The 24,539-nt window shown below is 36.7% G+C and overlaps 1 protein-coding gene across 1 annotated transcript in view; it reads right to left on the minus strand.

Annotated features, from left to right (window-relative positions):
- The window catches only part of LOC5564652 (phosphatidylinositol 4-kinase type 2-alpha), a 75,336-nt gene extending 51,038 nt beyond the window's left edge, over positions 1-24,298 (minus strand). Inside the window, exon 1 of the mRNA XM_001648954.2 lies at positions 23,171-24,298. Coding sequence (XP_001649004.2) covers positions 23,171-23,669 — 499 coding nt within the window. The 5' untranslated portion in view covers positions 23,670-24,298. The remainder of the gene's footprint in view (positions 1-23,170) is intronic.
- Between the last annotated feature and the right edge of the window lie 241 nt (positions 24,299-24,539).

The raw sequence follows: 24,539 nt of genomic DNA on the forward strand, positions 1-24,539 counted from the left end.
GATTATTGCTATTTTGCAATGATTCATGTACTTTTTGATGTCCTGTTTATATTTTAGTTCTCAATAGTTAGGCGAACCACATCCTTTACCACGCATTTTTTATACACTCCTACATACGTTGTAAATCACAAATACAGAGTCTTAGATACCAATACAAACCCAGCAGTTAGGTTAGAGTTAGACGTTTGAGCTACATTTGGACGATGATACCACTTGGATGGCTCGCGAAAGTCACATGTCGCTGTAGGTACTGTCTGTGACAAGCAAGAAGGAGAGAAATTTATGTTCCTCCCATTCGGCGTTTGGAATGGAATGCTGCCGGGTGCACTTGTACCAGGATGGGCGGAAAATGCCTTCTGTTTTTGCTTTCTATTTTCCAATGGTTGTTTGCTATACGATGCAATCTGCAATGATTTACTTTTCAGACTCGTGAGAATTAACTAGTTATCATTGGAAAATGGATTTAGATACTCCCTTACTTCATAAGTATCTCTTATGAACATAGAATAACAATAAATAGTTTGTAACAATAAAATATACACACCTAAATTATTTTACGGATTCCTGTGAAATCTCAACAGCTGAACAGTTCGGTAAAATAAATTAACGGAGAACGGTAGATGTTTATAGTATTCGGTAAAAATTCACTTGGATACGTAAAATTCCGACGAAGTTACGGTGTTTTATTTCACCGAACTGTTCAACTGTTGAGATTACGGTGAATTCGCCGATTTCCGGTAAAACAAGCTTAGCGTGTACTGTTGGACAAAACATTTGCAACTTTTTAGATTTTTCATAGACGAGCTTTGGATGGGCAGATCTGAGTTATTTATGGACCGATTCATAAGCAATTTTCACAGCTTTTAAGACATAATTTGAATTTAAGCATATAATATTCAATGTTTTTATTTTATCACGAGTTCAAAAGCAGAAACGATTTTATTAATGTATTTCTGGACAAATAGCAAAGGGAATAGCTTCATAATACTTTCTGTAACGCTGTAGGTTTAGAGACGAAATGAATAAATCTGTTGAAGACACTTTTTGAAGATCTCTAACGTTTTAAGATAAATATCGTTTTTAATTGCGCGTCAAAATTCAGATTCAAAATTCAGATATTCTTTTGGGTTCTCTTTCCCTGTTCTGTGGAATGGGATTTTTTGCACAAAACTAAACATAGAAAAAAAAACGAACAGGTGAATTAATCTCGGTCCCATGAGATTGTACCGAAACAAATCTGGCTAGTTAGAAAAACAAGACGACAACAACAACGCTGGAGATGTGCTTTTAATTTGGGAAAGTTGTAGGTCGGGCAAGCGACTGCATGTCACCCTGCAAAGCGTAATACGGAAGTGCTCCCTGGGCTTCGCAGCAAGAGAGCTGTAAACTATTGGAGTGGGAGGTTTTATTATCAAGAAAAAAATACTGGATCTGAATTGCAAATTAAAATCCTGTTCAGCTGTGCCAGACATGATACTTCTTTGAGACTATGAGAAATAAATATAATCCAATGGGAAGTTCTTAGCATAAGCATATCACTGACTATATGTCAGTGGTAGCTACTCCTTGATTGATCGGAACTGGTAAGAATTGCTCTTCCATCCAAATGGATAAGGGATGGGACAATCCACTTACTCTCGAACTCAAAGTGTACATTTTAGCAGCTTTCATATGATTGATCATATGATATGATACATGTGATTTTGCTTACAGAGACCGAGAATACTTCTGCATCTCCACAATCATCACGGGAAGGGTATTGATTAGTGAGGGATAAAAAAGTTCGGTGATGCGATCCATGGATAAGGATGAAAAAACTATTCTTAGTTAGTAGGGGAAAAGCAACAATTTTCGACTCATCCATACGATTTTGGCTTACTTTGTATGGAAATCCGAAAATTGTGACGGAATTCATGTAGGTCAAATTAGTGCTTTTCCCCTAGTAGTTTTGCATTGTTTTTTTTCGTGGTGAATTATATAGGTAGAAAAATAAAACTGTACGTTGCCATTTATAATGTCAAACTATTCAAAAGTTATTTTTAGTAATGACGAAAAACAAGGTATGTGTGTCTTTAAATTATATATAACAGGAATCAGGCTTTATGACGATACTTGTAGTGACGAATCTTCTATAGTTTGTTTGAAAATTAAATAAACGTAACTTTGCAAAAGTAAAATGTGTTATCTAAAGCATGAAACGAGCTCACCAGTTGACAATTCATCCTCGACAGAACGCGACTATCTTTTTCTCAGTCGCACAACGCAAGCCCGACGCAATACTTAGCAAAACGCGCGAAACGAAACAAAAACAAAGTTCTTCACCGATGTCACGAAAAAAAAAACGATCCGGCCTGCTTGAGTTTTCAGAAGCAATCCTTAGCTTAAAAGTCACAGATTATCCTATATTTAATCCTCTAATACTCAAATTTTTATTTTCGATCTAAATATCATTTTTAGTTATCTAAAATCGTTCTTAACACGTTTTGGGCAATGATTTATTTTTTTTTCGCAAATCTATGAATTTTGGTTTTTGATTTTCATAATTTTTATTTTTGAACATCCCTATCTTTTTTCATTTTTTCTTGAAACATCTTCTAGTTACTAATTTTTGGCAATAATAAAAGTTCAAAGTTTTGCGATACTTTTAAAAATAATAAATTTTAAATATTTTTCTTTTCCGTGTAATTACGGAAAAACAGTTTTAAAATTATTTTAATACCACCAAGCTCTTCTTCTGTTGTAGGTTAATAGTAGAAAAATATAAAAGGTACGATTTTTAATATTACACGTTAAATAAACTCCAGGCATTTGTAGGTTATATAAGAATACAATTTTTCAAACAATTTTCAAAAATACAAAAAAGTTTCAAAAGTCATAAAAAACTTTTCTCATATGCATGTTATAAGTCAAGGTTTAAGCCAAAAATACAATCATTTTGATTTTTGATTTTTTACAAATATTTTCGAACACAGCTCAATGGTCGGAAAAAATAAAGTTTGGCCAAAACTATCGTCTAATTGAAGAAATATGTAGTCTGAATATGTCATTTGGCGTTTGTATTGTTTCAGAAGGGTTATTCACACATTACGTAACTTGTTTTGAAAACAAAAAATGTTAGAAATGCCATCAAATTTGGCTGAAAGCACAAATTTTCTTTGTATTTCACCGAGTTTGATCAAAATGTGTATGAAGAGTGGTTAAATATATTGTAATTGAACTTTGTATGGAAAATATCATCAACATATATGTAAAATATTGAATTATTAAAATAAACTTGAAACTCAGCAGATTTCTGCAAAAAATTCAAACGTTTTCTGCAAGATCTAAGGATGCTATTTGATGTGCAATATTCAAAATGGAGGCGACATGACGCGACAAGAGTTGAAAAATCATCAAAATTACTAAAGTTTAATATTGAATAGTATTAAAACTTCAACCAAATTTTTTTTTTCCATCCTAATGCTCGATAAAAGTGTTGAACCATAAGCTTTCAGATAGTGCCTAACTTTAGGGAAATATTGCATACCTTACGTTTTTAATATATTTGACTTTATCCAATTTGACGTCATAAAAGTCAACGAAATTTAAATTTTAGTTCAATTCCAATTAAGGATCATTATAATATAACACATGAGGTATATTTTAAAATAATAAAAAAAAACATAAAAATCTCAAAAAAGTTGTTGGTAGTTCTGGCCTCTCCTTTATATGGAGCCCGACCATTTTGCACAGGTCAGAATGTTAATTGTGGGGGTTAGAAGCAAAGGGGTGTAAGTGACAAAAACCTAGTTTTGAGAAAATCTACTTTGATTTTTTTCAGCAATTTTCCATTTCTTACAAATTGTACGGGAGCTACAAAATCAAGCACATCTTTCATGAATTATTTTTCTGTTCAACGGAAAAATAACCTAAACATATCATTGGAAAGCTTGAAAGTAGTAGATTTTTAAAGTATATTTAATTCAAATCCGATCAAAATGTCATTTACACCCCTTTCCGACTGGGCCGCTCAAGAAAACTTGTAATCTAATGGGAAATATTAAATTATAAATTTCGATTTGTATTAATCTTAATACGTCATGATACCGAATTGATCTTTTTGATAACAAAATATTTTCATAAGCTGAAGCCAACATTTCAACAACGACCGTTTTCCAGTTCATGAATGAACTGCTTTGCTTTCGGATTTTTCCTTTTCATCCCAAAATAGACTGTCCAAGCCAGAAAGCACAATCCATCATCTTGTGCTTCCCTTTTATACACACAGATGGTGTGACATTTAAACCAGCCAGTGTATCCTTTTTGGTTATCATGATACGATACTATGCGAAAACATTACAATTTGTACTTGGCGAAGGATACCGGAATTCTATCGACCTGCTTTGTCGGTTAAGGTGAAACAACTTAGTGTAGGTTGGAAAGTCTTGGTCTTAATAGAGGTTGTTGATGCTATATGATTCTTTTAAGATTGTGGACCATTCCTTCCTTTCTGTATCTATTTCAGTGTAGAGCACTGGTAATATATTTTGTTGTGGAAGCGACCCACCCGAGCAATTGAGTCGGATATATGCTACACTATATGAGAAACTGCTTAAGGAGACCGTTCCCAACGAGCTGAACCAGCCAGCCTTAGTGGTTGCTAATGATGTGCCATAGAGTCGCATCGATTTCCATTTGCGGCTCCCCCACGGGGATGTTGCTATAATACCCGCAGCTATTTTTATGTCGAAGAAAAGTTGATTTTCTTCGTGCGATAGCGATATGGTGGCTGATACGGAAGCGACCATTGGAGCATATGGGCTTGTAGCTTTAAGTGAGATTGTCTTTGAAGTCAATTGCGAAACCGACGGTCCTGGTTGAAGTCTCTTCTAGTTCAATACTGAGAAAAGCTCGATGATTGTATTTGTTGTTGACGTCCTGAGTTTTCGCAAATTTCAGCATATTAACGTTTCTTCAATAAACCCATATTCTTATTAATCCCTCCTCCACCAGCAGCATAATTTTTTACTACAAAACAAAAAAATGAATATTAAAATCTCGATATTTTTTTGGTTTTTCGATATTATTGCACCATTTTTTCAAAAGTTCTCCAGAAACTCTTCTACTTTTACGATTCTTCTATGATTTTGATCATCTGGATCCGGAGATATTCACGTAATTATCTCAAGCTACAGATTTTTTTTCCAACTCGGTTATGCGCTTTACGTTACAAAACTTTTATGACGGTCTGTTGTGAGAAAATAAAACAATATGGTGCAACCGTTTCTGAGAAAAAAATATGTATGATTGTGGCTGGCCATGACTGATTATTGACTATCAACTTACATTCAAGATGCTCTCTAATTACATTTGAAACTAATGTGCTTGACACAACATTATTAATTTGGATAACTCTGGAACTACTCTCAACTATCTCTTGACCAATTCTTGATTAATTTTTAATCTTTCGACTCTTGGATTTCGTTTTCACTGACTTATTCTCGACTCACCTTTTATTTTCTTCGACAGACGCTCAGTTCCCTTGTTCCACGTAGGTCTCAGTCGTAATCTACCTCTCGAGTCACTTTTGACTTATTTTCGATAGAATATTTGCTCTCGACTCAAATTGAATTCATTCTAGACTCAATATCGACATCTTGAATTCTTATTATTATACTCATATTTTGACATATTTTTTTCAACTGAATATCAAACAATTTTCAACTGAATTCTTGTTACTTTCTGTACAATATGCATATTATACACAAGATATACGAATAGCTTTCAGATTAAAATAGTGAAAATTATCATAAAACTTTAAAGTGAGAAGCATACTTTGTTTTATTGAAGGTGTAATGCAAAGAAAAAATATTTCATTTTCAATTAACTATTGAGTAGTACCTGACTAGCCCTCTTTGTGTCTAGCTCTAAAACACTTTTCTCGTACACATTTTATATTTTATTCTAGTAATCGTGTTGTTGACCACTCAAATATTGATTTTTTACATAACATGAAGATTCCTGAATATCTTTGCTCGTTTTTCAATTTTAAATGCCTCCTAAGCATACTACTTTAAAATTTAAAAGCAGCTGCATTTATCAGAAGTTATGTTCCGAAAACGAAACCCTGCCAACCACTTCCTAACTCCCCCTGATTTTAAGATTTTTCGGAGACAACTCAACCAATTTTTAAGATTTTTTCATAAAAACTCCATACTATCTGACAATATGGCGACCTAAGAAATTTTATATGGGAAATGTCGTTTCCCCAAGGAGAATTGGAATATCTTCAAAACCAGATGGCCAATGATCAATATTCGTTTGTTAAATTGTCGCCGAATGTGACAAGGAGGTAAATAAACGCGTTTATAGGAATGCGCGATTTCTTTCTGAGCAATTACATTGTTACCTCAGACATTTTTCAAGCAGCAAATCGAAGCAGCCTCTAGCCCAGTCTTTCCGATTCAAGCGAGCAAAAGGTGCCGTCAATAGTTGCCAGGATTCCCGAATTTAGCGGATTCAGGCAAAGGGTTTAGAAATATATTATGGAAATAAAAGTTTCCCCTCAAATCGTTAAAAGGAGAACTAATTAATAATTTCAATTATATCTCTTTACCTATCGACCTTTTCCTATTTACCACGAAATATATCCACTTAACTGCCCATAACTACATATTTGTCACATTCGATATTTTTGTCAATTTCAAGTTAATGCTGGGGAGAGGCATCAAATGATAAATACTTTCGATCAACCTTTTGAAATCTGTGAGATTGTTTTAGAAAATTCGAAAAAACAAAATACCAAGTTGTTTTGTCACATTGGTAATTGTAACCGCATAACAGGCACATTGAGATTTTACATGAGCATCTTAATGTAGTAGCAATGAAATTTCTATCAGAACAATTTCTGACTATTCATCCACTATGCGATGTGAGTTGTACAGAATTTCAGTCTCAAATACGCTTTTTGTTAGAAATTTTAGTGTCTTCCCATACTTGGTATTCCATTAACTCAATGCCTACTTTTGTCGAATGTTACAAGTATGCAGTTATGGGCAGTAAAGGTCAATCAACTTTCCAGGGAAGCTCACAAGACTGATAAAAGTGAAGATTTTGGAATACTCCAGTTCGTATGAATTTCGTCGGGGACTACAAAAACGACAGCTTTGTGTCTGTTGTTCAATATTGCGCTAGGAAGTGTTATACCGGGACAACCAGGATACGATTTTCAACAGATCCAGTCAATTTGTTTGCTTCACGGCTGATGTAGACATTGTCAACCATATACAGTGACCGTCGAAAAAAAGATCATTTTGCTGCTCTTCATACAAAATGGCCAAGTTTGGAAACTTGGGTCTTGACTCCTAGAGCTCCGATTGATCTGAAATTTCTACCGCCACTAGGAAATAACTTGTGCAGTAAAAAACTAACATCAATTTGAAGTTATCAAAAATGTTCATATGGAAAAATGTTCATATTGAAAGAAATGTCAAAATTTTAGTGTTTATATATAATTTGAGAAGTATGAATTTTACAGAATTATTTTGTTCTACATACTTGTTTCTCTTATTAAATGAAACATTTTTGCCAAAGGGTACATTGCTCTGAATCCTTTCGTTTCAAAAATAGTTGAATATTAAAAACTAGTGGTCCCGGCAAACTTCGTCTTGCCATCAAGTAGGCTGTTGAAAACCGCTATGAATCGTCCCATACAAAATGACAGTTCCGTTCAGTCCCGTTTTTCCTACTTTCCCGGTGAACATCCTGGAACTTTTATACACACAAACACGTCGGAACCCTTGACGAACAAAATGGAAAAAGAATCATCCAAATCCATTGCCCCGTTCGTGAGCCATTTCGTGACATACAAACACCATTCCATTTTTATTTATATAGATTTAGCATTTTTTACAAGATTAGGCATTTAGGATAACTTTGAAGTGGGTGATCAAAATGCTATGCACAAATTTCAAATTGTTTCCTAGTCGCGGTAAAAATTTCCACCCAATCGGAGTTCCAGGAGCCGAACATGGTCATTGTATGGTATGGTAAACGGTAAAATGATTTTTTTTTTTCGCCAGTCACTGTATTCGTCGACAAATTTCTTAAAAGTACCTCGACAGAATATTGACGGTATTGTTTTCGCTCAAACCATTGGCGACTGACATCTGTTGAAGTGATCCTTGAAAGATTTCTCTGAAGATTCTTGACAGATTTTTGAACAGTACTTGGCGATTAGCAGGCTCCTAAGAAGCCGATTAGCAAGACTCTTGAAATATTCTAATTAAGGTGACACGGGAGGCCGTGTTATTTTTCCTATCCTTTGTCTCACTCTAACAATTATCATCAAAACTTTGCAGAAGCAAACCTTTAGTTTTAGTGAACCGATTAAACTGAACATTTATTGAGTTGTGCATTACACATGTATAATTATAGTGATACATTTTTCGCATCGATATATTGAGTGGTGCTTGAGATTTGCTTCTTCAAATGGAGAGGGTGATTAAAAAACCGTCCCGAGCGGCCTTAAATTTCTTGGGGTTGCCGAAGCAATATTTCGAAGTTTGTGTTTTTTTGGAATGGTTCTCAAAAAAATCTTCATAGTAGTATATGCTAAAACTTAATGGTGGTCATTCCGGTTTTCTCAAATTGGTGGGCCCCTCGTACGCCGGCTAAACCGTTAGCGAAAAGCCCATTTTTTAATAAATCCTAGGTATTTCTTCAGTGATATGTGTTATATTTACTTTGGAACACATAGAAAACTTAGTGGTATCGTAAAGAGGAATATCTCTTTCATTTGATATTTAAAAAAAATGGCGGCTATTTTGAATTTGTGCTTCATTTTGAATTTCGTCAGGAAATTCGTTTTTTTTTACCATTAGCGCATCGCTCGTTTTGAATTAGCTAGCTTGCGTACGAGGGGTCCTCCAATTTGAGAAAACCTAAACGACCACCCTTAAGTTTTAGCATGACATAAATTCAAATGCTAACGATGTGTGCCGATGGCGGTCTAGTTTCAGCGAGAATTGCTCGTATGCTAGATCGACTCACGGATTATCTTGAACACATTCTTGAACAATCTCAAGTGTACTAGAGCTTCCTATGGGGTTCTTGAAAAAAAGCATTGCTAAGATCATTCCTAAAAAAATGCAACGACTTTCAATCGTTGGCTGGCTCGTCCCGTAAATTTCTCCATTAACAACTGCAAGCCATTCTCAAGAAATTCAGAGATTCTATTGAGTATTCATTTAAGAGATTCATCTAAATAACTTAAGAGATTTCTCTAGAAACTCCTCCGGAATACTCATAGTAATTTTCTCAGGAGCTTTTCCTGGAATTACACATACGCATTCCTCCAAAAATTTCCAGAATATTCTTACGAGTTTTTTGCTAAACTACTCCATAAATGATAATAAATCTTCAAGCTGTTTAGTGGAATACCTATAAGTAGATGAAAAACCGAATTTAGCACTATACCATTTGATTCCACTAGAGTTTGTATCTTTTGACAGATACGCGTGTTTCGACCTCAACTGTAAGGCCGTCTTCAGTGTCGTGTACTAGACTCGACTTTAAGTCGAGTTAAGTCGAGTCTAGTACACGACACTGTTTTTTTTGTTGAGCATTTCCCTTGCACTAATATGCTGAATCTGAGAAGTAATGTTTTGAGAATAAATCTTAGGTACCGTAATTCGGGGTGTAGTTGATAAATGGGAAGAAGTTGATCATTCTCGTACCCTCATGTATGAACCGTCAAGAGAGCTATGATCAGATTTCAATTATCACAATTTATGAGATGTCACGTTGCTTGATAGCTCCGTTTGATGTTCCTTAATTCGGTTTGACATTGAAGATCATACCATTGGAGAAAGAGATTTTTAGGAAATGTTTGATGAATTGTTGAAAGGTTCTTCTTCAAACAATCGATTATTACCTGGGCTAGATGTATGTACCATTTAATACATTCCAGATATGTTCTGTGAACCCAATTTTTAATTAGCATGGGGGATAAAAATTGATTTTCAGAGAAAAAACATGTTCGTTTAGTGAGCGAGTTACTAGTTCCGAAGAAAATTGCATACCTTTACTGCCAATAAACGCATGTCAGTCCCATGTTTGCTGGATTTCCTATTCACATGGGACAATTATGCGTTTATGGGCAGTTTAGGCGTTATATGTAGTGTATTATGTAATTAACAACATTTAATTCTAAATCCGACCGATTTGAAATCAAAAAGTTGTGAGTTTTTTGAGACTTGATTCAGATTTCATGTCCTCAGTTGTAGTGAATAACATATCTCTTTAATTTATAAATCCTACCGCAGTAATCGATCAACTTCACCCCGGAATCAAAAACTTCATTTTTTGAATTCTAAAAACTGTTTCTGTTATTATGTTAACATTTTGTCAAAATTCCGTTTGTATACTTCGATACACATCCAATCAGTACAGGTTTAAAAAATATTCGGATGATAATACATGCATCCTACTCGGAAATATAGAACAGAATCACTAAAAGTGATCAACTTCACCCCAATTTACGGTATTCTGTAGATGATTTTTTCGAGATATTCATGTATGCATCACAGTATTCACACTTGAAATTAGCACCGTAGAAATTGTGAGAAAAATATTGGAGTGATCCTTAGGGATATCACAAGGATTATTTTTGATGAAAGCAATGCGATATAATTCGTATAAACGTTGGTATAATTTTTGAAGAATAACAAATCATCACACTTGGAGGACCTGAAGATGAAACTCCGATTAAAACTCCGGAGTAACTCTTCGAAATGCCCGCACATGAAGCTGTAAAAACTTTTGAAGAATTTTCTTATGTCTTTTTAAGGAGAAGTAGGCCGTCATTGAAATTTGTAGGCGTCGTTGATGATTGTTGCTAATTCATGTCTTAATTGCGAATTAATGAATATCAGTTGATATTGCACTGACGCATATGGAAAACTATCAGCATGCTTTCTGCACGTCACTGCATATAGTAATACTTTTCCGGATTGATATGAACTATGAGGGCTGAGTTGTATTACATTGAATTTGCGAGCTGCAATTTCAGCATGGCTGTCAAAACAAATGACGGGCTACTTAGCCTAAAGAGAAGTCAAGGAAGAATTGAGCTGTCTGATGACCCCTCAAAAAAAAAAAAATCTAGATGATTGTCTTGGAAGAATTTCTTCCCAGTGAATTCCCTGAAGAGGTTCCTCGTAGGGATGAAACGATACCATCAAGGTATCGATATTTTTACCTGAAAGTAGTATTGGAACAAAGTATCGATACCAACTAAATACACAACACAACAAAAAAGACATGTTTGCGTGTCTCAAGGATCAAATTATGTGTCTCTAGTAGATTTTGGATCGCTGAATTTGATGCCGTTCTCAGAAATGTTCCAGCACGTCACAATTTTTAGCTACAGGTAGCCAAAGTTGTATAAAACACAGGTTTTATTAATGTTTACATGAAATTTAAAGTATAATTTATCAAACTGTTTTGTGATTTAATCCTCCAATCATGCAAAATAAGACTTGAACATTCAGTTTAGATATATTTTGATTGTAAATTTTACCATTAAATTCAGTTTAAATCGAATTTTTCAACATGCTTGCAGTCTCCATATAAAATTCTTCGTTTCTCTTATATGGCCATAAGACAATACTTTTCAGAACCACCAATTAATAACATTTTACCAGCGGAAGAATTAAGAACTTTGTTGAAAAGTTTTGTTTAGCAAAAGAAGTTTAAATTTTGTGACAAATTAAGCAAACAAATTGCCATACAAGTTGGAAAACTTGTATGCAAGTTGGCTGAAATCGTGAAATTTAGCATTTTCAACAGTCAATATCTTAAAAACTAGACGTGCTATGATATTTTTGAAAACGGCAATGGATTCAGCAACCCCTAATTTAGTATATAGTGGTATTTTGGTGCTTGAGACAAAAACGTGTTCCGCAGTGATATCGAATCCAAAGTATCGATTCTTACTGAATCTATGACAAAAGGTCAAAAGGACAGAAGGTCGAAAGACAAAATGACGAAAGGACAAAAGTCGAAGAACAAAAAAGAAGGGACAAAAGGTGGAAAATCTTTTTTCAAGGAAGGAAAAATTTCCCACCAAGCAAATTATTTTCGACCTTTTGTCCTTTGACCATTTGTCCATAAATCATTCCTACTAGACTCATTTGATTACCACTCTCATCATAAAGAAGACATAGAACGAAAATGATTGCGATCATCATTATTTTAGGATCGCACTGTTGATTTTTTCATAAAATAAAAATACTTTTAAATTTTCGTTAAATTTTTATGGTTGTATTTCCAAATTCAAAATATCTTGAGAAAAATTCGATTCGAGTAGTGTCATTCGATAGGTACCTATCGCACTGAAAAGTATCGATTTCAATTTTACTTGGTATCGACTAAAAAGTATACTCATGTTTACTTGGAATGATTTATCCCTAGATTCCTGTAAGATTACATCCTTGGTGCACCTCTTAGTGAAATTCAAGAAGGAATACTAGGAAATATTTGTGGAGGATTTTCTTTCAGAATACCTGCCTTTTCCTTGAAAATTCCAGAATAATACTTGTAGGAATCCTTCGATGATCTCATCATTTTTTGGAGGAGTTGCTCCGGAAGCTCCGAAAAATAAAATCATATGAGTCTAAATCCTAAATGAACTTCAGAAGAAGAATTAGATGAATTTCTGAAGGAAACTCATAATTCTTGGTTCTCAAACCCGGAATTGTCTTAGCGTAACTCGTAGTCTTAGTGATTTACACGCTATAATTATAATTTTTAACGTAAAATTTATCATTATTAGCGAGATATGATGTATATTTGTCTGTAAGACAATTGGACTTCAACTTGACTCAAAGAGAATTTACCGTAAAACGGGGTGAATAGAAAAAGTGGGGCGAATAGAAACAAAGCGACCTTCAGTTGAAAATGCAACTATTATGTAATGATAAACTTTAAAAACCTACTGAAATATTATTGTTAAGCGTCCTTGCTTAAGCGTCCGGGTATTGATGCAGCACGGTACGATTTGATTTTATGGATAATTTTTAGATCAAAATGAATCAAAGTATCGAAGTATACCTGACTAAGGCATGGGAAGAATTTAGCACTTAATTTATTTTTGCGTCTTCTATACAACTAGAACACCAACTATGAAACAGTCGGACGAACAGTCTATAATAATGAACAAGACAACGCACAGAAAATGTCAACGTCTCACTTATAATGGTAAATAGATACACTCGACACCGCTCGGTTATACGACTCGAATCGAATGTCACGGTCATTTCGCAAAGTGCCCAGACCATCCACAACAAATTCAATCATCCATATCCTACTGGTTTGTAATTGAAAGCGCCACTTCGGCTCATGAATGGATCAGTCAATTATGACAAATTGATTCATACGGGCTGATAATCTATGAACGCTATCGACGAGCCCACAACTTCAGTTGTGGTTAAGTCAAAAATCGAACAATAATTGACCGCAGAGCCCCTTGAGACTGACGATGTCTGGACAAGCACCATTTGTAGGGATTCATCTATTAAAAAATGCACTCTCAACCTGTTTGCTAAAATAGCTCGGGGAAGCCATTGATTGTATTGGTTGAATAAACCACATGCAACAAAGCAAGACAGTCAGCGACGAAGTCGAGTTTTTGAAGGTCGTTTCCTCGCAAACGCTAAAAATGGTTTAACTTGTGTGAGCTCTCAGTAAAGAACAATCTGTATAGTTGACCTGAAGCTGGGTGATAACGCTCGGTTCACAAAGAGATGAATTTCATCAGCCGGGAGATGACTGACAGACAGCCCGCAGTTCCAACAGTGCAACGTTTGAATTATAGCCATGAGTCATATTACGCATCGCGCATTTAGCTCGAAGCGCTCGAACGAACACGACGAATGACTCAAGAGAAGGCTATTGCAGGGATGGTAGCCAAAAGTAGTTATTTTTATGATGAGATTTAAGAGAATAGTGACTACGAATAATTCGTTGATTGACCGACTTTTAATGATTTCAAAGATTTAGGAAAAACATATCTTCAATAGTATTATCGTTTTTGACTGCAATATCACAAAAACATATTGTATATTGAAATAAACTTAAGTAAGATTTCATTTGTGGAATCAAAATTATGAGTTTGATCTTTTCCATTATAACTGAAAAAAAGAGAAGGCAATTCTGTAAATATGATAAAATTTGGAGTATTGTTTTTTATGTGTTTCGGTAGGTTTTGATTTTTATTTAGTATTTCTGACATTTAAAATATCATTATTATTGTAAACTGTGTAGGCGCCGACAAATGTTCATGACTTTAAGTTGATAATGGTTGAGGAGTTAGTGTAGAACAATTCTTAGCATTTTGGTTAAGTTAGGCCAATCATAATATCCCGAGAAGGATAAAATAGAATCTGTATTGAAAGGTAAAATAAAATTAAATGTGTGTTTCCCTTCTTCTTTTTGGCATTATGTCCGCACTGGGACAAAGCCTGCTACTCAGCTTAGTGTTTGATGGGCACTTCCACAGTTATCAACTGATAGCTATCCGCATTCGTATATCGTGTGCCTGGTACGATGATACTTTATGCCCAGGGAAGTCAAGAAAATTTATATTACGAAAAGATCCAGGACCGATCGGGAATCGAACACAGACACCTTCAGCATGGCTTTGCTCTGCAGCCGTGGACTCTAACCACTCGACTAAGAAAGGCCCCTAAATGTGTTTGTTTTTATAGAATTTAATAATGAAACATTTCAATTTATTTTTTACGTGTTCGAATCCGCTAAGCAAAATAAATAATAAATTATACTTACTAGAGATGTTTGGGTTTCACTTTTTTCAAACCCGAACCCGACCCGTACCCGACTTATTTTATTCCTTCAATCCCTGACCCGACCCGAGCCCGAGACAAAAATTGAAAAGCAAACCCGGAGCCGACCCGAAACCGACAAATTTTCGCTGTTCAAACCCGAACCCGACCCGAAACCCGAAAAAGTTTTCTAAGAAAAACCCGAATAGAACCCGAGTTCGAAAAGATGATAATTTCATCGTTTCTGAAGCATAGGGAAGCTTTCAAGTTGTTACTTTGTGAACAATTTTCACCAAACCCGACCCAAACCCGACTTAACCCGACTTTTTTCAAGCCCGAACCCGACCCGTACCCTATAATTTTGTAGTCTTCAAACACGACCCGAACCCGAACCCGAAAAAATAATTTTTTTAAACCCGAACCCGTCGGGTTCGGGTCGGGTTTCGGGTTTGAAAACCCGAAAACCCGAGACCCGACTATTTCTAATACTTACCATTTTAACCATCCCTAACTGCTCATATTTTTTAACACTTCAGTCGTCGCGCTGTTGTATTTTGTACAACAGTGGTAAAAAATCTCGCTTACCGTACACAGCATTAGCGTGGTGGTTCTGACGGTGGCAAACCGCGCGTCGACTGCAGGGTTAATTACCACTTGCAGTATTCTTCAGTGTCAGTTACATACATCCAATGTATTGTGTACCGTAATCCGGAGTAACATTGATCATTTTTTTGAATATTTCTTAAACATTTGATTTGAAAATGCATGTGTTGTAAATTTTATATTTTTAAAACAAGTACTGGTACCCATTGCTCGTGTCTATGTACTGTATTTTATTTTCTGAAAGTTTAAATCATGTTTAAAAAATGTTTCAAGTGATTTTTTTTATTTAGCTGGTATGGGGTAACATTGATCACCCATGAAAACATCGTTCGGTAATATTGAAAATATCATTACTTACTAAAATCATGGTCCTTGAAGTCGAATATGAAGGCCAAACTCTTACAAGTCATTTACTTTTTGAGTTATTTTAAAATTAAAAACACCTTGGATTGTGGAATACGCTTAAAGGTAGGCAATTATCTAAGGAAATTTTGCACGCTTTATAGTAATTTGTGAATTATGCTATTTTGAACATATTTATGAAAGTTTTGACAAAGGAATCGTTTTCGGCTATGTCATTTTTAGTAACAACCGCATTTCTCTTGCTCATATCGTATTCAGGACTCATGTGAGACATGATTATTTGATGGTGTCATGCATAATCATGAAAATCATTGTTTCCAAAAGTTGAAAAATTTACGCATGAACACAACTTAATTTTCGCAAAAACCTTATTGTTTATTAGCTCATGAATAGAAGGGGGGGAATCACCATTCATGCATAGAAAATATTTCATCAATAAATGTTGATTTTTTTTGGGGGTCTCGTAGCCTCGAGGTTACGCTTTCGCTTCGTATGCGGAAGGTCATGGGTTCGATTCCCAATCCCCCCACACAAAAAAAAAACTCCGTCCAGCCACCAGAAGACGCCGCACGAAGGACTGGTTTATTGGGGAACACAACCATCCTTCGTCAGTATCGGATGGTGACTGAGACACACTGACCCTCTTTGTAGGCTGTTGCCTCACACGACACATATACATGGCAAAATGAACCACCAATGGACTTCGATATGGATATGGATTGGACCAACGGCAGCACTCTCCTCTACCTGCTCGGTATGAGAGAAATAGCAATAAGAACTATAAATAGATTCTGTATATATGATCCTCGGCATAGTAGTGGCCAAGTGCACGGAGTGCCTAACAAATAAAAGCAAGAAAAAAAATGTTGATTCGAGCTTTCTACGAAGAGGGTCATTGCGATCAACTTTAACCCGCTGATCAAAGTTACCCCGGATTACGGTATAACATAATCAACATTTCTACTATTACAGACTGCGAAAGATAAAAATTTGAAAATCTTCCATGGCAAAGCAATGGGAGTGATGTTCAAAATGATTCTATAAGACTCAAAACAATATTCAATTAAAAACTGTCTGCATTCCGGAGCATGACTTATATGCCTATTATGCCTATGGACCAATGCACGAGTTCACTAATATGACGTTTGAGCGGTGCCGAATTCACTCGTTGCCATGGTCGCGTAAATAACACGGCACCGCTCAAACGTCAAATAGTGAACTCGTGCATCGGCCCATGGACCAATGCACGAGTTAACTTGTTGACGTTTGAGCGGTACCGTGGAACTAGTGAATTTGGCAACGCACAAACGTCAAATTAGTGAACCCGTGCATTGGTCCATACACGAGTTCACTATTTGACGACTGAGCGGTACCATATTATTTATGTGACCATGGCAACGAGTCAATTCGGAACCGGTCAAACGTCAAATTAGTGAACTCGTGCATAGGTCCATAATTAGAATGACCTAAAAGAGTGGAAATTCACTAAAATATACATTTTCAACAACTTCTCATTTCTGGGCAATATGCCCCACCACCGGCCGGACGATATGCCCCACTCTTGATGCCATCTATACCCTAGCAAGCTCCTTAGCAGTTATTTAGCGTGCATAAGCAACTATCCGTTGGTTGTAGGGCATATTATACTGATGCTAGGGCATATTGTCCAGGCTCTTTTTGAAGTGCGAGATTTAGAAAAGATGCAATTTTCAATTAATTAAGTAGACTTTACGGAAAAGCTTGCATTTTTTTTTAACAGCTTGTAAGAAAATGAGCATATTGATGTATTTGTTCCATCAGAGATAGTACTTATGACAGAGATATTTACTTAAAGGGGGAACGTAGATAAAACGGCCAAGCTGATGTTGGTCAAACCAGAAGAACGAGGTCTAAAAGGCGCAATGGCTGCTTTCAAACTGAAAGAGGCGAACAATCGAGAGGCACATGATGCATTCTTATTTATTTTAAACATGTTGTTGATAATGTGAAAGTAAATAAAATGTTTTGCCACAAAAGTAATATTGTAATGGATCCTACAAAAAAGCATCATGCGAATAAACCGATCGGAAACATAATATAGAATTGAAATTATATCCGCTAAACTTCGAAACGATTTTACTGAAAATGTATGAGTTTTCAAATTCGCCCTAATTCTAGCTTTGTATTGAAATGCACTTTCGATCAAAAATGTCAATTGACCAAAAGTCATTGGTAATGAAATTCCCTGATATTTACAGGTTTTACAAAATAGTTCCAGGGTCGAGAAATTCTCCAACATACATGAATTATTGAAGAATTTTTTGTTTCAAACGACCTAAAAACTTATTTTTAGATACAGTCGAATTTCGTTCGTTGCATTATCTTTAGGTGGGCTTCTTTTTAATTGGGCTCCCGCTACAGCCCACCTAAAACGAAGGCAAACGTCATTTTCTGACATAAGACGCAATTTATCAATGTTGGCAGCTCTGATTTGTTTTTTGTTCTCTGTTATTTGACAGCTCGAAACTCAGCCCGATTACCGAAAGTCTTTCACTAAGTGAACTACAGGTTTAGTTATTAGTGGGACGGATCTGGTATAGTGGTTAGAACACACGCCTCTCATGCCGAGGACCTGGGATCGAAAACCTAATAGGAACCACGGCATGAGCTTTTTTTTTATTTGAACAGACCTTTCTAAGACGTTTTTGAATTCCCAGTGACATTACGACAAGTATAACTGCTTGTTTTGCTATAGATTTCTTCACATATTACATCGAAGATCTCTTCAGGAGTTTGATTTGTGATATTTTACGAACTTTTAGAGCAATTTTGCTAAGAATTTCGTTTGAGATACCTTCATGAATTCAATCTGGATTTTTAAGGATCATTTTCCTTAATTCAATTTTCAAGGAAGTTCCAGGTTTTCCAAGAAATTCATCTATTGATTTCAGAGGCGTCGCGTGCTTAAATAAGCCACCTGTGCAACAACAAGAAAAATATATTTTTTAATTGGGTAAATAACGCCTATGTAAACGGTAAACTGATGATTAACTGGATTTTGCACGTTTCAATTACAAAACATATCAGAAATAACAAAATGTATCAATGTGCGCGTATTTGCATATATTCTTACATTTAGTAAAATAACTGCAGTGTGCATTTTTTTACGATTTATTGGTACGTTTTACTTGATTTTAAAATGTTTTCATCTGCATATTAATCTCGTGTATCCGGCAGAAATATAGAAAAAACACTATTTTTTTAAATAATTTTCTTGGTCCCTTAGGCATTACAACTAATATGTGAATATGTGCGTATTGTGCTCTGCAATAAAAAATCCACGGAATGCGATTAACAGAAAATGGCGGTATATCGTCGCAGTGATAATAAAAATCACCAAATGTTTCAGATTTAGATAATTACAAACATTCGCGTACTTGAAGAACGAAAAAATTCAAACCTACTTGAAAGTTGACGTTGCGCGCATATCTGCGCGTTATCGCCGCCGCTGGATGTGGATTTAAAATGAGCAATACCGTCGTCTTTGGTCCATAAGGGTGACTTTGGGCCAAGATTTTTACAGCAAACTATAACCAGAATAATGAAACAATGTGGCAAGCTTCAAGAATACGTTATAAATAGCCACTAGATGGTCATGGATTAGTTTTTTGCCTTCCGTGCAATTCAAGAGATGCATCGAAAAGGGCGGTCAAAGTCACCCCTAGGACCAATGTCACCCCACACGGCGGTACTTGAATTGTATGCATGCAGCGTAAGAACACATCGCGAATGATTTGTACGCTGTCCGCTTCGGTGGCGAGCCGAAAATCCCGTTAGAAAGGTTAATCCTTCTTTAAAAACAACATGAATCCCACAATAAACTATAGAGAAAACAGATATGGAATCATCTATTATTAAAATATGGAAATTGGAGCAGTCTACGGAGCAAAAATTCGCTAATTCCATTGATAATACATTCTTCCTGAGCTTTTATTATCTTCTTCAGCTTGTTCAAATCGGCTGGTTGAACCTGTCGAGAGAAACCGATTTCGTATTGCATGAAAGTTAGCATCGTAAAGCATGCGATTTGCACTCTAAGAACACTCTATTTCCATATTGACTGCGCTAACTTCACCAAAGACCAGAAATGATTAGTTTAACATTGGATTAATCGAATTTACATATGCTTGGTATGCATTCGAATTGTTATAAATTTGATTTTAATTATTAAAACCTCTCATTTTATAATGTGGATATCCTTCTAAGTTGATGTAAATATGTCTGGATGGACATTGGACATCCGATCTATTCCGAACAAAATGCATTCTATTAGGAAACTGCTTAGCGTGCACCAATATTTCGGAAGGAGAAAAAGTAAAACCTGTTCAACTTCTTTCGTTGAACGGGTTGTTTCCACACATGTATGCTTTTGAGCGTGTACATATTACTAAGCTGTGAATGTATGTGGGGCCTTAGTTATATGGGATTTGGTTCAACAGCAGCAGTTGAACAGGCACAGTAGTTTCTCTTCAACTTTTGCGCTGCTGTCTTTGGTGAAATACCACGCTTGTGCTGTGGATGTCAAGCGAGCTCTGATTGATTTCCCAAGGACTTACTCCAACATTTCCGTTTAGAATATCTCCAAGAATTCGAAATTGTTCATGTTTTTTTTTTTGTTTTCAATTCTCATGGAAGTCTTTAGAGACAATAATCTCTGATAATACTTGTGCGAATTCTATGTATGCCTGTATGAACTTCTGGATTTTCAATGATTTTTTTTCTAGAATTTTATCAGCAGTTTCAATTAACTGAAATATTATTTAAAAAATATTCGTAGCAATAATATTTTGATGTTTCTATCCCATTGGGCCGAAAATTGCCGATAAGGTCGAATGGGTAATTAACAGGGATAGATCATGATAATTTGCATCATCTAGAAACCGACAAATAAATTTTCATGTAGAATGGATTGTTAGTTTCTAGATCAAGATAATTTGCACTACCTAATAGCCCATAATAAACGCTGCGAACTATAACTAGAAAGAAAAACATTTGATTAAAAGAAGAAAAAAAACACAAATGATTGTGTTAGCCATTTGTGGTAGTAAATAATCAAATGTTATTTCGGCCTTACGGCCCTTTCGGCCTAACAACATTCGACCTAAGGACCTGCACCCTATTTTGATGAAAATGGTGGAGAAATGTCGACATGAATTTCTGGAGGCACCTAATGAGGAATGCCAGATTAAATTTGTTGAGGAATTCTTGGAAAAGTTTATTATAGATTTCATCGAATAATGCCTGAATTCTTGAGAGAAATCGTAGATGAATTTTTAAAATATTTTTTTACGAAAATGCCTGGAACAAATAAAAAATGGCGTAGGAATTATTGTAGTTTGTAGGATCCGTGGGGAATTTCCTATAAATAACAATTGGAAAATCGGTGAAGGAACCAGTTGGAAAATGAGGAAGATCCTGGGATGATTGCTAGATATTTTTCAAAATAATCTTTGTGTAAATCACTAGAGGTAGTAGCGTTTGAAAGCTCTAGGATTCTCTTGACCGATTTATATAGAAATTTCTCTAAGCACCCCTTGAGAAATTGCTGGTAGCATTCCTGAAGGAGTACCTGGAAGTTTCCCTCGACTTTGGCTTTTCCGGTCAGGAATAAAAAATTCCGTGGATAGATTATATCACATCCAACGTTGCGAACCTTGGTTGGGGTTTTCTTTAAGAAAGTAATGGGAGTACCGTCCTGTTTCTGTTCGGGATGAACCACTGCGACCCGTTTTCTTTGATCTTTTGTGGCATACCCGTGTCCTTTATTTAGTGCATGTTGTTCTAATCCATTACTATTGAGAAATAATGTAGTAGTCGACAATCATCATTCTTTACCATTTTGCATAGAGCCTCTTTAGAAAAAGATACCTATAAAAGATAGCTATTTATATTTTTTGGAGAAAACAGTTTGTCGCCATTAAGCTCTCAAAAGCACGCCCCTAATCAGGTTCGGTCACTTGATTTCCCTGGGCAAAAAGTTTGAGAAAGTCTCTGGATTAATCGGGAAAACCGGGGAAGACTAATGTGTCATTTTGTATGGGGGATTACATGACGTTTTGCAACAGCCTATTTGGGGGCAAGACGAAGTTTGCCGGGAACACTAGTGCAGCAGAAATCTAGTGATCATGACAAAACAAATGATGCATCGTGGTTGTTCTTTATCATGCGATCATAGAAACAACGACAAACCCTTAGTCGTCAAGCCATCACAACAAACTCCGCTCCGCGAAAAATGAATCGCTCGGCCTGTGAGTTGACGAGCAATTGTTCGCAAATCAAAGTCATAATTTTAGAGGATTTTTCTGATTACACTCCACGATTTGTCCCCTAGCTTGTTGTTTTTAATCTGAAAGTCAATCGTGTATGGTATGTGAGAAAGTTTATCCGTGTCATACGACAAACGGTTCATGTTCATCGGATGCTCGATATATCTATGATTAGCGTGCGTGGTGAGGTGTTGAAATCATGTTGCTGCAAGAGCGACGGCCCTCTTGGACCATTCATATACCGTGTTGCAGTGCTGGGAATGGTAATAGTAGTAGGCTTGAATTTCGCGAAGATCACGTGGCGCTTCCCAGTACAGTAGTTCAAAAACGTGAGTCTCATCAAGTAGCCTATGTTGGGTGAATGAATTTTCTAAATCGTTAGTGTCATTGAAGGCTCTAAATGCGGGAAATGAACCGATGCACGAGTTCACTATTTTGACATTTTAGCGGTGCCGTATTCACTCGTTGCCATGGTCACATAAATAACACGGCACCGCTCAAACGCCAAATAATGAACTCGTGCATTGGTCCATAGAACATTTTTCTACAGTAATTTTGGGTTGCCCTTAGCAACGGGTGTTTTGTAATCAAGGCTTTATGCCTACAGCAGCGATGTGCGAGAGTTTCACTGGCTTCGCTGACTGTGATTGGCATTGTTTGGCTACTGTAGAGTGAATTTCATACTTTTTCCCAGCCCTGCCGTGTTGTTTGACGTTAGAGCTGATTTTTTTCCATCCTAGTAGTGCTGAATAAAAATTTGAAGGATTGAACATCGGAAGTAACGTTTCGATAGCGGCGCAGCCGAAATATTTTTTGAATGGAGATTTTTTATTATGGACCTATGCAGGGGTTCATTATTTGACGTTTTAGCGGTGCCGTGTTATTTATGTGACCATGGAAACCGGTGAATTCGGCACCGCTCAAACGTCAAAATAGTGAACTCGTGCATTGATCCATAGGAAAAACATATTCTAATTTCCCTTATCGTGCCCGAAATTCGACCAAGAAGTGACTCGCTACCAGCCCTGCATGTTGAACGTGTAAACCAGCAAAGCCGTGCCTCGGTTTCCCACTCACCTGGAAACTGATTGTAGGTAATCTCATGGTCGCGGCCGCCCAGCAGCGGCTGCGATTCCCGATCGATCCCGGAATCCAGCGTGATTCCTTCGAAGTGCACTTCCGGAATGAGGGACAACGTGCCACCGACGGTACCCCCAATATAGTCCTCTACAGATGATTGTGAGTTTAGGCGGTATCGCTCGTAATCCGACAGATCAACACCTATCTCATGCTGTTTGACTTTGCCCCTCTGCTTGTCTACATTGGCGGATCGAGGGGTAAGGTTCGGTTCTCCTCCGCCACTTCCTCCTCCTGGGGAAGTTCCGGAAAAGTTTCCGCCTCCGTTCACCAGTGAAGACGACGATCTGTGTAAGGATGGTTCCTTTGATTCGTGGTGGTGAACAGCGGCTATCACAGTCGTCGTCGCAATTGTTCCGATGGTTGTTCCGTCCGGAAAGTTAGCTTTCGCGTTGGTTTCTTCGAAATCCAAATTGACTAGCGGTCCGTCTGAGGTCATCGGAAGTGTTTTACTCGTTGGCTGCGGCTGATGTTGTTCCGACCCGGAATCACCATCTAACGCTTGCAGCTCTGCACACACAAAAGGAAAAATCCACTAGGTACTTTGGTTACACTTTAGCGCCCCATTAAGGAGAGATCTTGAGCAGAGTCGCACTAGCTTCTTCTGGAAACCATTATCAGTAATCACTATTATTCACTGCGCTCACTTCTGGTGACCTTTCGGAATCAAGAACAAGCAATTCTCTCGGTAGAACACAACACAGAACACTGATAAAGCAACCAGCTGCCTCGTACGACGATTCCGCCCCCGGGAGAAACACAATCTTCGCGCGGAGGATTCCGATTCTTCCTCTTCGAGAAACCACTCCGGAACACAAAACGGAATGGCTGTCGTCTTGAACTTTTTTACGCGTTTAAAACTAACCAAATCACGAACAACACAACACACTGCCCACTATTGAATTGGAATTGAATTTCAATATTCATCCGTCGAAGGTTTTCTTTCTCCCGCTGATGGATGAGTGACGAAGAACTACGGAACGGAACGGAACGAACGATGGTTGACAGCTGCCTGCTGCTAGCTGATAAAAGATTGTGGAACTGGAAAACGCAAAAAACGGCAGCACACAAAAGACTCGCGAGGAAAGTGACGTTTCTCATCTTTTGCTGTCAACTCTTGCGCATGAAAACAAAGCGAGACTAGGGGTTTATCGATGCTGGAACAGATGGGAAGCTTAAAAAACGTAAAAAAAAACTCGTGTGGGGTAAGTGTTCCCTTAGTTGTGGGTGTTCCTACAGTTGAGGTAGTGCCATTTTCACTAATTTAATTGAATTAGGGGTCATGCACAAATTACGTCACGCTCCAAGG

Source organism: Aedes aegypti, chromosome 3, assembly GCF_002204515.2.
Source record: "Aedes aegypti strain LVP_AGWG chromosome 3, AaegL5.0 Primary Assembly, whole genome shotgun sequence".
Taxonomy (NCBI): Eukaryota; Metazoa; Arthropoda; class Insecta; order Diptera; family Culicidae; genus Aedes; species Aedes aegypti.